Source organism: Motacilla alba, chromosome 2 (assembly GCF_015832195.1).
Source record: "Motacilla alba alba isolate MOTALB_02 chromosome 2, Motacilla_alba_V1.0_pri, whole genome shotgun sequence".
Taxonomy (NCBI): domain Eukaryota; kingdom Metazoa; phylum Chordata; class Aves; order Passeriformes; family Motacillidae; genus Motacilla; species Motacilla alba.
In genome coordinates this window covers 91,371,707-91,385,482 of record NC_052017.1, presented here as the reverse complement: position 1 = coordinate 91,385,482, position 13,776 = coordinate 91,371,707, and the positions used below count along the sequence as shown (strand labels likewise).

General features: G+C 38.5%; 1 protein-coding gene across 8 annotated transcripts in view; it reads left to right on the top strand.

Annotated features, from left to right (window-relative positions):
- The window catches only part of INVS (inversin), an 83,151-nt gene that overhangs the window by 32,051 nt on the left and 37,324 nt on the right, over positions 1 to 13,776 (top strand). For 6 of the 8 annotated variants that reach the window (XM_038126079.1, XM_038126088.1, XM_038126064.1 and 3 more), the window contains 2 exons: positions 4,220 to 4,393; positions 6,560 to 6,727. In XM_038126079.1, coding sequence (XP_037982007.1) covers positions 4,220 to 4,393; positions 6,560 to 6,727 — 342 coding nt within the window. Of the gene's footprint in view, positions 1 to 4,219; positions 4,394 to 6,559; positions 6,728 to 10,815; positions 12,140 to 13,230; positions 13,405 to 13,776 lie in introns of those variants that run through there. The other 2 variants (XM_038126101.1, XM_038126105.1) reach the window with 2 other exon arrangements.

The window sequence follows — 13,776 nt, the reverse complement described above, 5'->3', positions numbered from 1 at the left end:
AGAACCCAGGTGTACTCTTTAAAGCAAGTTTGAATGCTTGTGAAATACTTAGAATTTGCTGTGAAAAGTACTTAACTGCTGAGGAGGTGTTTGAAACAGGGGCACGTGGCACTGAGTGACTCAGAGCAGGACTCTGTGGGCTGTAGAGAGTGGAAAGATGTGAAGTGTGAGGCCAGTGTTTTTAGTGCACTGGTAACACAACCAGTAGTTTCAGCATCAACCTGTGATTAGAATTATAGCACCACTGAACAAAGCTCATTTTTTCTTTAGCCTTTCACTTAGGTGACCATATGGGACAGCCTGACTGTGGCTGTTTGACAGATGCCCACCCAGCTGCTCTCTGACTACACTTCCTCAACAAGCAGGGAGAGAAAATAGGTTGAAAAAGCTGCTTTAGATTAATAAAGAAATAATTTTTTTCTAGACCCAGAAAACTAGGTAGAAAAATTTTCCAGTGATTTTCCACTGAAACCTTTCCCTGGCAGTAGAATCATGTTGAATATACTAGACAGGTTTTTTAATGACTGAACTTGCCATTTTGGGAATAATTTTTTCAATTTCAGAGATAATCTGAATTCTGGAAAATTCATTGACTCTGACTAAAATATTCCTTCCATAACTCTCTTCTCTATTAAAATGTTCAGGAAAGGAGAGTTTTTCTGACTGCTTAGTAGTTTAGCTTGGGGTCCAGAACTCTCTTTGAAGTCATTACTTGATGGCAGAGCCATGGTTGCTTATTGAGCTGTCTACCAAAAATTGTGTTCTACATCATTGCAAGTTTGTACCTGTGGCTGTATTTTTGAAATAGCAGAAGTATTTCTTCTGATTATGTTGAAGTCAGCTGTTCTCTGAAACTCTGATATAGTTTGCAGTGTCAAGTATTTTGGTTTTCAAATAATTTTAATAGAATCTAAAGGAATTTTAAGAATTGGCATTGGAATGGTAAATTTTGGCTGCCAGGAACCAAGTTTTCTGTACAGGTATTTATTCCTGTTTGCTCATCATGTTTTCTGTTTATAGTAGAATAGATTTTGAGTCACTATCAATGGTAAGACACCATGGACTGACTCAGAGAGCTTCATGCTGCCCAGCAATGTTTAGGCCAGTCAAGTGCATTATTTATGAGTAAAAACCTAGCCAGCTTGAAGATTTTTTATACATGAAAACTTGATAAAAATGGAGGAATTGGCTTTTCAAATTAAGCATTCTCTCCTTCCACCTAATAAGACATCTGAATTACATCTGCCTTCAAGGCATGTTGATACATTCCATACTTACAAACTTAAGCAGTAATCAATTGAAGGTGGGGAAGTTTTCCATTGTCATTAGAAAACAATATTGTACTTTTTAACAAGGGAAAAGAAGACAGTGAAATTCATGGTATTACTAAAGAAAAGAACAGTAGTCAGAAGCAAAAGTGTGAATAAGATAATTCAAATAAGTAATGTAAGTACAGGTTTTTTCTGTGGTAATGTTAAAAAATCTTAAATCACTTGGAAGAAACAGAATCTTTTGTGTTTCAGAATGAAGGGATTTATTGCAAATTCATTTGCTAAGGAGAGGGATTTGTTGGCTAAGCATGCAAGAGAATAATGTAGTAGTAACTGATGGAAAAATGTGTAATAGCAAATATAAAATACAGTATAGGGAGAGAAATTCTAATAATAAAGGGCATGTTCCCTTAGTTTTATGCATTATTTTAACTTTCAGTCTTCTTTACAGTGGAATTCATTCAAAAAACAGAATATACTTGTAAATCTTCCAATAAGTACCCATCAACAAGAAAAAAACTTTTTTTCTCTCATGGGTATGCATGCACTGTGTGCAGGAAATATTGAAAACAACAAATGTATTATCCTCTGTGATGGAGAAAAGCATCTATATTTCTTCCAAGACTAATATTCTCTTAAGTTATTTAACATTTTCCTCCTCCAGTTTTTGCCAACCACATCATTATACACGGAGATGTTTTTGCTAGTTTTAATTTTTCTTTTTTAATGAGTTTTGTAAATTTTTCTCATATTTGTCTGTACAGTGTAATGGTAATAATGAGGAGTATTCTCATCCCTAGCTCCACCCCAAATTTATAATGAATTAATTCTGAGTGTGTTCTCTGTGGTTTAGAGCTCTGCAGATATCATGCTGTTCTGCCCCTGTACTTCAGAGTATGCCTTGGTATGTGTCGGTGTACTACAGGGACAAAATCCTGAGGTTATGCTTTCCCTGACAGCCAGCAGAAGAAAAAGATGTATTTGGTCACTTCTCACTGGGAATGCTGTAGTAGCCATGCTGTCTCTGGCAAGAGAAGTTTGCATGAGAAGTTCAGGCAGGTCTGTGGTAGGTTCTGTGGCAGACTTTTCTTGTAAGTTGTCATTGATAAGCAAGGACTAGTAACAATAAAAGGTAGAAGCAGGATGAAGTAATTTTGTCTGAGCTCATTCCTGATTTGCTTTCCTTGATTTGTATTTTAAAATAAAATAGTGTAGCAGGAAAAAAAGTCACATTCATTTATTTTGGCCGTACCTGGTGAAATCCATTCTGCATCCATAAAGCTCAAGTCTTCCATTGCTATTAGACAAAAAACAGAACAGTAATTTTTGGAAAGTATGCCCTTCCAGTGTTTATGGCTGCTTTGAAAAATGACATTTGAATATTTTTTATGGCCTGGCACTGGATACTGTGGAGGCCTCTGGAATCCTTTGGCCTGTCTCCATCCTACCATTCTGCTGACAAAAACGCTTTGCAATTCTGAGCCTTATGAGATACCAAAGTGCCCCCGTTCATTAGCACTGCTTGCCCTTGTCTACTTGGTTGCCTTTTTTCATTGTTTTTCCAAAGGCAGCCTAAGGGGACATGCAGAATTTGTAAACGAATTGTAGCAGACTGAAGTATGTAAATTTGCAGGTAGTTTCATAAGCAGAGGCATACAAAGACATGACTTCTATTGATTTGACTGTCACCTTTCCTGTGTACATTGTCTGATAAAGCTTCATCAAATGCTCCAGCTTTTCCCCGAGTGGGGGAGAATTAGTACAATTTATCTTCTCTTTTGAGCTTTCTATTTTCATTAGAGTTACAGTTAATGATCTATATGGGAAATTGGCAAAAACTAGTATCTTGGGGAAAAATTGGAAGACAGTGAGCAAAATTAGGAGACAACACACTCGTTTTAGCAAAGGTTAAAAGTTACAGTGTGAAAAGAGCTGGGGTGTTTAAATCATGATGACTGAAGGCAGGTGCAGATGTTTTGCTTTAATGAGTTATTGCTCCAGCAGTTGCTGGTCCTCGATTGCAGCTCAGCTGCTGAAGGTGGTTTGATAAACCCATAGACTTTGGGAAGTGGAAGCATGAAAATGTTGTATGTAGCATCTCTCCTATGTGGAAAATAACTTTCAAGCAAGGGGTAGTAGCAAGTCAAGACTGCCTGTACTAAATCAGTACAGCTTCTTCATGATTGAGTGTTTATGTCTTTAATTTTTCACTGGCTTCTTCTGTGATTTGAGAAATAAAACCAGATTGGGTTTTTGGGATCCACCCTAATTTATTATAACATTATATCAAAGAAGCATTTCTATGTTATTTCTTTTGAAAACCTAGTGAAAACCTAGTGAAAGTCCTAGTGGGAAGTATTTTCAATGTGTTGTAAAGCTAGCTGTCCCATCCATTTATTATATATATTGTAGACCAAAACTCATACAGTTCTCAATTTAAAAATGTGAGAAACAATCACTTTTGCATATATTTGCTGGGTATTCAGATAAGTACATTTTATCTTTCTGAATCATTCCCATTTATTTTTCTTACTTTCATTTTGAAAATTATATTCTTTCTTCATGTTTAGTTTTATTCCTCATCTGATAACTGTTTACCTTACTGAAACCAGCAGGTAATGATCTTATTTCAGTTTTTACATTATTTTTACTGAGGTTAAACAGTTAAGAAACTGATAATATTACAGAATTTTTGGTATTAATGAACTCTGTCTTATTCTGCTAATGGAATATAAGTATCTAAAACCAAGTAGCATGAGAGACCTAAAAATGAAGAGTTCATGTTAACACAAAAAATCTTCATTAGATGTTTCCAAAGCTTTGAGCTGTTTTGCTTCAAGCTTTTTTAGGCACTTTAAACATTAAAAAAAAAAAAAAATATATATATATAAGTATGATAATTTGCTTTGATAAACTGACATAAATTTCTGATATTTTTCTTTACCCAGGGAAATTACCGCTTCATGAAACTTTTACTGGCTCGTAGAGGGAACTGGATGCAGAAGGACTTAGAGGATATGACACCATTACATTTAACTACACGTCACAAAAGTCCAAAATGTTTAGCTTTGTTATTAAAACATATGGCACCTGGAGAAGTGGATACCCAGGACAGAAACAAGGTAAAAGTACTGCTTATTTTAAGAATGTAGCAACTTTAGAAATTGGTTTTACATCAAGCAGTTGTGTGCAAAAAATTATTTGTCATCAACTTTTTCTAGGTCTTCAAAGTAGAAATATTAATATTTTCCTGATGTTAATGATGTCACCGTTCAATGCACTGGCTCCACTGCCGTTCTTCTTGAGAGTAGTTACAACAATAGAGGATTCAAAAACCATGCAAGTCTTTCTGTAACATTGTGATCCCTATTAGAGTTTGGATAGCATGTGCTTATGTTTCTTTTATGCCTTTGAAAAACCTCACGTTTAGAATCTTGTAATGATAAGAGTCACTAGAAAACTGCCTGTAATTACAGCAGTCATTCTGGAGAGGTCATGCTGACTTCATGACCAAGCTAATTAATTAACAAAGGTGTGCATAAACCAGCCAAAACCATTTAGCAACCTTGCCTTTTCAGCAGATTTCCAAGCCAGTAATTAAAGCACTGCCGGATTCCTCACAAAACATGGAGCACTTTTTTCCCAGTTCATGTCATGAGTAGTTGCAGTAGCAAAAATGGAACTCAAGTTGGTGAAAGCTGATGTCAGGCACAGAGACTGACCTGTCTGACCCTGTTGGGCACATGGCTTTTTCACTATCCTTGCTGCAACTGTGCACATCAAAATTGTCAAATATAATTCCTGAACATGAGGGAGAACAAGCGTTCTTTACTTCTGCTCCCATGTTGGTAACTGACTGAAACTGCTTGTAGGTGAGAGGAGTCAGTAAACCAAGGCTACCTTGGCCTTCTGGCAACCAAAACTTTCTGCTTTCATTGCAACTGTAAGTTTCCAGAAAAACTGGTCAGCTCCATTTAATAAATAACACTCACTAATTTAGTACCAATTTTTACTGGTACAAGGCACTTTGTGGAGCCCTTCTTCAGTGAGTGACAAGTTGAAAAAAAGGCTGTTCTATCTATTGCTGTTGCCATGGTACTAAGCTAACAGCTGGCAGCAACGAACACAAATAGGCTCCTTTTTGCCTTCTTCCTTCACAGAGAAGTTATGGTGAACTTATACATTCCATGTCACTGTTTAAGGATGCTAATGCAGGGTATTGTACTTCTACACACAAATGTCCTGTAGGAGTTATTTCTCTGTTTCCAATCAAAGCGCCAGGTAATGTTTAATAGGGCTAAAGGGGGTAAGAGAGCTGGGGAAAAAAATCATTCTTAATCTTCTAACTCTCTGTTACTTGGCGCTTGGGAGAGGTGTGTCTGGTAAATGAAATACTTGTTAATATGCCAGTGTTTTGCTGGTTAAGAAACCCCCACACATTGGTTTACTTATGTAGCTACGAACATTGATAAGGCCTGTAAAAAAGCTGTTGGCAGTTGGGAATTGGCAATAGGAGCATGGATTGCCTTTTGATGTTTTATTGGACTGCCATGGGTCATTGGACATTAGATTCACTAATATTCGACCTCAGAATTCTGAGTTATCACAGAGAGTAAAGTCAAAACTTTAGTTCAAGATGGATCCAAGTCCAGTGTCAGCATGCAGTGTCACCTTCCCCTAGTGGAGAGTAGTCTCTGTCAATGTGTGTTATCCCAACAGAGTTTGAAATTTAAGAGGGACCACACTAATCACTGCAGGTGTTCTACAGTGCAGCTCTGGGGCTGAGGCCTGGTTCAGGTCATCATTCTAGCTTGGATGTCATTGCTTAATACCAAGCCCAGATGTTTTCTCTAGGTCTGAACTGCTGCACCAAATAGCCATCAAGGCAGTGCTGAGTGGCATGCACATTTTTCTCTTGCCATAGTCCAACAAATCTTCGTAAAAAGCGGTCTCCTAGCAGAGATACTTATATTCCAAGCATAAGGGCTTCTCAGTTTGGACCTCCTGTAAGGTGGTGGAGTTTAGACTTGACTCAGACCTCAGTAGGTGTGTGATGACCTGTTCTTACTGAAGTAAATGGGCCTTTGTTCAGCTTTGTTTAGGGCCTATTTTCATAGATTTTCAATTGTCAGCCACCCCAGGTACATGTGCTCAGCTTTTTGTTAGTCCTCTTTATTGAAGTGTAACAAATCCTTGCTTATTTACCTGTTGGTTTTAAGCCAACTTTAATTTTCATATTTCCACAATTTTTCAATGTGTTGAAAAAGCTTGTGAAAATTGTATTGCAGCAAACTGCATTGCATTGGAGTGCCTACTACAATAACCCAGAGCACGTGAAACTTCTCATCAAACATGATTCAAATATTGGAATTCCTGATATTGAAGGAAAAATCCCACTTCACTGGGCAGCTAACAACAAGGACCCTAGTGCAATCCACACAGTGAAATGTATTCTGGTAAGAAAGTCTGCAATATATGTATATAACACTTGCTGTCCTTACTACTTTCCTCTGATAGAAATATTTTTTTATTCTCTTAAGAGTTCTCATTTTGGTCCACTGACTCTTTGAGAATGAAATAATTTGCTTTTCCTAATATCCAGAAGTTTTTAAGAAATAATCCTACATATTTTTTCTGTCCCAAAAGAGTTTGTTTTGAATTCTATGGGTGAATGTCTTTGCTCTAAGTCTTATAAGGGTGGGAGAAAAGATTTAAAAGTTTTCATGGATAAAATGGCCAGTCATATTGCTCACTTCAGTTGCATTTTGTACACTGATTTCTTTGTTATGTGTCTTTCCTTCATTATTTGAAAGTTTATGTCTAGTTAATATTTCTCAAACTAGGACTGCAACTGCTACAATATCTGGAAGAACTAAAGACATCTGAGAGTCTTACTTAAATATGTTTCAAAAAGTGAACCTGATGAACAACTCATCTCTCTTCAAACTGTAGTATGTTTTATCCCCCAAAATAATTAAAAGTGCTTTTTGAAAACACAAACAAACTGCCACATAACTTTGAACAAAGGAAGTTTACTAGGGTTACATTTAGGCAAGGGGTTCACGTAAACAGAGCTGTGAAAGCACACTTCCATGCATGATCTTGATCCATGAACACAGAACACACAGGCATGTTCTGCTAAATGCAGTAGTTCTAAGCAATTGAAAGGCAACCAGTTTTTTAAATAAATTAACTGGCCTTACCTTGTCTTGCAGTGTACTCATTGTCCTCTATTAACCTTGCTAAACCAAAATCTGCTATTTGACACACAAGATTGTCTCCTACAAGAATGTTAGCTGCCTGGAGGTCCCTGTGGATGTAGTTATCTGTACTGAAAATTTTAGTTTAATTTGGTTTTTCAGGTTAGAATTCTGGGAAATATTTGATCAGTTGTCGGTTAGCCCACAATCCGTTTGCTGAGAGACTTTCTGTGTGATTTTGTGTCTGAATTTATTATTGTTTTCTTGATAGCATATTTTCTCTTTCTGCAATATTTGAGTTTATCTTCTGCAGTGACAGTTATAATGGGTACAATGAAATCATATGCTCAACTTGATTTTTTACCTTTTTATTTTGTGAAAATTTCTGAGCTTCACTAACATGGAAAGATACAGAAGCTTCAATTTAAATTTTCTGTCACATTAGAACAATCTTTCTGTATCTTTGTCTTTCAAAGGTCTTTCAGAACTAGACACATGATGATTGTAGGTTAACTACAAGGACTTGTATGTCTGTCTGTCTGATTAGCTGGCAAGCTGAGAACTTAAATATGAAAGTGAAAACTTTCTTTGCTTTTTTACAAATCACACTGACAATCTTACAGTTAATGATACTTTTTCTACTATAAAAATAGTTTTAGAGAAGCTTCCAGTGTCAGAGAGATTGTATTTCTACATTATTGCTGTTTATTCAATATATTTGTAATTTGTATCCAGCTGTGAAACAATTTGTTACAAACAAAATTTTGTCACAAACTTTGAATTTGTATCTGCTTTTCTGCCACATTGGGGAAGTATACTTGCTGCAGAATATGTACAGATCTTTGTATTTAACTACAGACTCTTTCAAATATTAGGTAGTCAAAAGATACAGCCACTCACCTGCCCTCTTTCAAGGCAGAGACAATAGAAGGAAGGCAAGAAGACTCGTGGATGAAGATAATGCCAGCCCAGTATGGAAAGCAAGAGCTGCGTGCAGAAAATTAAATTCATTCACTCTTCCCATCAGCAGGCAGATGCCAGCCACTTCTGGCACAATGAAAAAAAGCTTCAGCATGCTTAATCATGCTTGGGAAAACAAATGGTGTAGCCATGAACATCCTTCCTGCCCTCCCCCTGTCCCTGAGGTTTTTGCTGAACATGATACTATATAGTATAGCTTGGGTCAGTTTGTGTCAAATGTCCCAGCTGTCTCCTGTCCCAGTCTCTTGCCCACCCTCAGCCCATTCACTGGGGTAAGCAGGGGAGCAGGACGTGAAAAAGAGGAATCCATGCTATTCCACAATAGCCAAAACATGGATGTGTTTTCAACTGTTTTAATCTCAAAGTCCAACCGCTGCAAGGAAAATTAACTCCATCTCAGAGAGATGCACTACAAAAGATCAAAAATACTTGTCTCTCTACTGAAAGTGCTCTCAAAGATTCTCTTTAGGTAATCCAGAATCATGATCATGTCCAGGATTTTTGGAGGACTATTTTGTTTCGTTTCTGTTTGTAGGTTTTTTTAAAATCTGACAATTAAAAGAATCAGAGAATGGTTTGAGTTCATAGAAAACTTTTGAAGGTTATCTAGTCTAACCATCCTGCCATGCCCAGGGACATCTTCAACTACATCAGGTTGCTCAGGGCCCTGTCTAGCCCTTTGAACTCTTCCAGGAATGAGGAATCCACAGCTTCTCTGGGCAGCCTGTTCCAGTGCCTCCCCACCCTCACAGAAGAATTTCTTCCTAATACCCAGTCTAAACCTACTCTCAGTTTAAAATCATTCCCCCCAGTCCTGTCACTACATGCCCTGTAAATAGTCCTTCTCCATCTTTCTTGTCGGTCCCCTTTAGGTACTGGAAGGCTGCTGTAAGGTCTTCCTGGAGCCTTCTCTTCTGCATGTGAGAGCTCTCTCAGCCTTTCTGCATAGAAGAAGTGCTCCATCCTCTAATGATCTTGGTGGCCTCCTCTGCACTCACTCCAACAGGTTGATATCTTCCCTGTGCTGAGAACCCCAGAGCTGGATGAAGTACTCCAAGAGCAGTCTCAGGAGAGAGAGACTCCTCACCACGCTGCTTTTGATGCAGCCCAGGACACATTTGACTTTCTGGGTCACAAGCACACATTGAAGGCTCATGTCCAGCCTCTCATCCTTTACCCAGCACATCCAAGCCCTGCCTGGCAGGGCTGCTCTTGGTCTCTTCATCCCCCAGCCTGTGTTAGTACGGAGGTTGCTCTGACCCACGTGCAGCACTTTGCACTCTGCTTCATTGAACTTCATGAGTTTCCCATGGGCCAACTTCTACGTCTTGAACTTGGCCGGGTTCCTCTGGATGGTGTCCCATCCCTCAGGCTTGTCAGCTGCACCACTCAGTTTGGTGTCATCTGCAGACTTGCTGAGGGTGCACTCAATCCCTTCACCTGTGTCATTAATGCATACATTAAATCTCACTGGTCCCAGCACAGCCTCCTGAGAGATGTCATCGTTTTACATTGGGACATTGAGACAGTGACTACTGCTCTGGATGCAACTGTCCAACCAATTCCTTATCCATCAAACAGTCCACCCATCAAATCTCTTCAATTTGTGGACAAGGACATTGTGGGGTGCTGCATCAAAAGCTTTGCAGCAGTCCAGAAAAATAACATCCATAGCCATTCCCCTGATGTAGTCACTCCATCATAGAAGGCCACTGGGTTAGTCAGGCAGGGCATGGTGACCACCAGGTTCAGTGACACATTCCCTCTGTTAGGGCTGTCTGTCACCTGTCTTTGAGAAGTGATCCTCTGTTCATCCCAGACGTCTCCTGGATTATTCCCTATAGCCCATTGTGCTGCCTCTCTGCAAATGACAAGGTGGTTGAAGTTCCCCAGCAGCACAAGAGCCTCCAGCACAATGCCTCCTGCAGCTGGAGCAAGAAGGTTTTGTCAGGAGGCTCCCCTTGGTCAGGCAGCCTGTAGTAGACACTGACCAAGGGGTTCCCTTTATTGCCTTGGTCTCTGATTCCTGCTTACAGGCTTTCCACCTGCTCATGGCTGTTCTTCAGGGACAGCACGTTGCACTCTATCCATCTATTTTAGAGAGCAGCTCCTTTGACCCTCCTTCCTGTCCTGTCCCTTCTGTGCAGCCTGTAGCCACACACCAGTGATGGATTCATCCCACTGAGTCTCAGTAGTGGCAGCTGGGTCATGGCTTTCTTCTAGAGACTTTCAACTCCTCCTGTTTGTTACTCATGCTGGGTGCAGAGGTGTAGAGGCACTTTGGCTGGGCTGAAAAGAGTGTATTCTTGATTTCATCTAGGCTTTTTTATGCATCAGCTTAATTGTTTGTATTGCAATTAGTTACATCTATATGTGCTTAATAACAGAGTAAGTTAATAACAAGTTTAAATGAAAAAGTAATTTAGCTATGCTGTGAAGTTGATGATAGAGGAATGTTGTTATTATGTAATCAATCTATTGACTGAATTTTTTGTTGAGTATAAATACATTTTTGTGGTGGTGGTGCACTGAGTTTAATCCTGTAGTAAGGGCTTCTCTCCAAATTGAAGTGCTTTTCTTCTTTGTCTTGAAGTGACAGAGCTTCACAGCACAGACACAGCAGAGCTCACAGTCTTCCTCTCCTTTCTTAGCTGCTTTTTGCCATATTACCCAGTACCAACTCTATTGTCTAAGCATCACGTTTGATTCTCATTCCTTTCTAGGTCTTCTAACTTTACAATTTTTCACATTCCATATTGTATTTCTGATTAATGTACCCACAGATTGAAAATTTCTGTCATCTTGCGCCTTAACATGTAATTGCGTTTTTAAGTTTGCGAAAACGCTGTCTTGTGGTGATAGCAGTATGAAAGGCAAGTGTCCGTGTCATTGTTGCTTCCCCATTTTTAATCACATCCAACCAAACCATTTCTCTTTGCTTTCTCTAAGCACCATGCCATTGCCTAGACAGCAGTGAGATATCAGTGTCTGCTTTCACACTACCTTTGGTGCCTGCTGGCTGAGTTATGAAAACCAACACTGCTGTTGTTTCTCTCTTGTTATCTTTAACACTGTGGAAGAATTCCCTAGAAAATTATTTTTTCTCTAGTATCCCACTTTGAATTCTCCAGTGCTGCTTTACAAAACCTTGACAAGAGTTTAGCTTCTAGTTTTATCGAGATCACAGTCTATGGTACTGAAAAATACTGTCTTGTTTTTCTGTACTCTGCCCTCTGGCTGTGGCCAAATATTGTCTTCTGTTTATAAATTCTTAAAATTAAGGATCATCTTTCTGTTTGATATTTTTATAGTACATAGTCCTTTGGTATTGTCAAAATAAACAATTACGAAAAGAGCTCAGCTGAATGCTGAGAAAGTAGGTTGGGTGTGCAGAGATGACAGCTGGGCACAAATTTGTTATATCTGATATTGAAATCCATGAAATACAGCCAAAACAGAACTCAACATACGTAGAAAGTAAATGTGTGAAGTAGAGAGAAACCCTAATCTGGAGATCCTCTCATGGTCAACTTCCTTTTCCACCTTCCTAGATTGTGCTTGTTATGTGAAAAACATTGGGAAGATTTAAGGAGAAAAGCACAACATAAGGTTCCATTATTATGATGGAAGCAACTGCTCAGTACTCACTGTCTATTTTGTATCTCTTCTCTTTATTTATTCTTCATGGTAAGAGGCATGACATTTGTTTATACCACACTTTCCATTATTGCCTACAATTCCATTGTTTTAATTGCCACAGAAAAATGCTTAGCTTCTGTTTCTTCTCTATATTGTGCTTAAAATTATTAATACAATATGACAGTTTAATTATAGCTAACCAAACCCACTTAAAATCTAAAGAAATTATAGTTGTGAATGTAGGCAGAAACAGACTTAGAAAATTTTATTTTCGGTGGCCAAAAAATTCAAAACACATGAATACTTTTAGATTAGAATATAAATAGTGGCTTTGTCATTGGAGAATCTGTACCATTTTGCAAAAGTAACACTTTTGAGTGTAGGGATATTTCTTGGCAACATCAATGACTTTAAGCCAGGAGTTTTAGGATTCATTTATTTAAGATGTTGTTGTGCTTCTGGAAGGCTTGAAAATTAGTTGTCCGGATTACATCAGCAAATTATGAGTGAAGAAGCATTTGTTTTCTTGTTTGTCCATTTTGTTCAAACACATTTTCCTCTGGTGGACTTAAAATTTCAGTAATAACTTCTGTGCCTGTCATAATTCATGTTTAGCCACTCTTAAAAGTGATTCTCATAAAATGAATTTTTGCAGTAGACTCTATGCTCCCCCTGCTGAGCTCTGTGAATAGACAAAAAGTAAGCGTATTATCGGTTAGCTTTATCTTGAGAATTATTTAAGTTAGGGAACAACATTCAAGTTTTACTGTAGTGGTTCAGGTAAATGCTTTTGAATGCTTATCAAAAGTACTGTTACACATGCTTTGATTATTGTGGTTTGTGCATGTAACAATATTAAGTTTGATTGCATTTTTAGTTGAGAGTCATATCTATCAACTTTTTATGTTTTTAATAGATTATTTGTTATTGTACTGGTGACTACATATATTAGTGAACTCCAGTATGTTTTAAGTATGTTAATTTTTGACTCTAACAAAGCATGGCTGACAGTACTGATACCTAATCTAAAACTGATGAAGTTTTTTGTCTGAGATGGGCAGCTTAATTAGCATTTAATTCGCATTTAATTAACATTGGAAGATGTTATTACTTAGATACTGTACATTATCTTTGAAAAGGCATGGACAACAGGAAAGGTGCCTGAGGACTGGAGGAAAGCCAGTGTGACTCCAGTGTCTTGAGAAAGGGCCAGAAGGACAACCCAGGAAACCACAGGTATCACCTCAATCCCTGGAAAGGTGATGGAACAGCTCCTCCTGGATGTCATCTCTAAGCATGTGAAGGAAAATAAGGTTGTTAGTAGTCAACAGGGATTCACAAGGTGAAATAATTCTCGACTAGTAAGAGAGCCTTCTGTGATGGCAAGACTGGCAGGGTAGATGAGGGAACATCAGTGGGTGTTGTCTACCTTGACTTCACAAGGCTTTTGACACTGTCTCCCATAACATTGTCATAGGTGAGCTCAAGGAGGGTGTATTCTCTGAGTGGGCAGTGGGTGGGTTGAGGACTGGCTGAATGTCAGAGCTCAGAGGGTTGTGATCAGTGGCACAGAGCCTGGTTACAGGCCTGTATCTAGAAGTGTTCCCCAGAGGTCAGTCCTGAGCCCAGTACTGAGCCCCTCTTTTTCCATTTATTCATTAATAACCTGGATGAAGGGAAAGTCT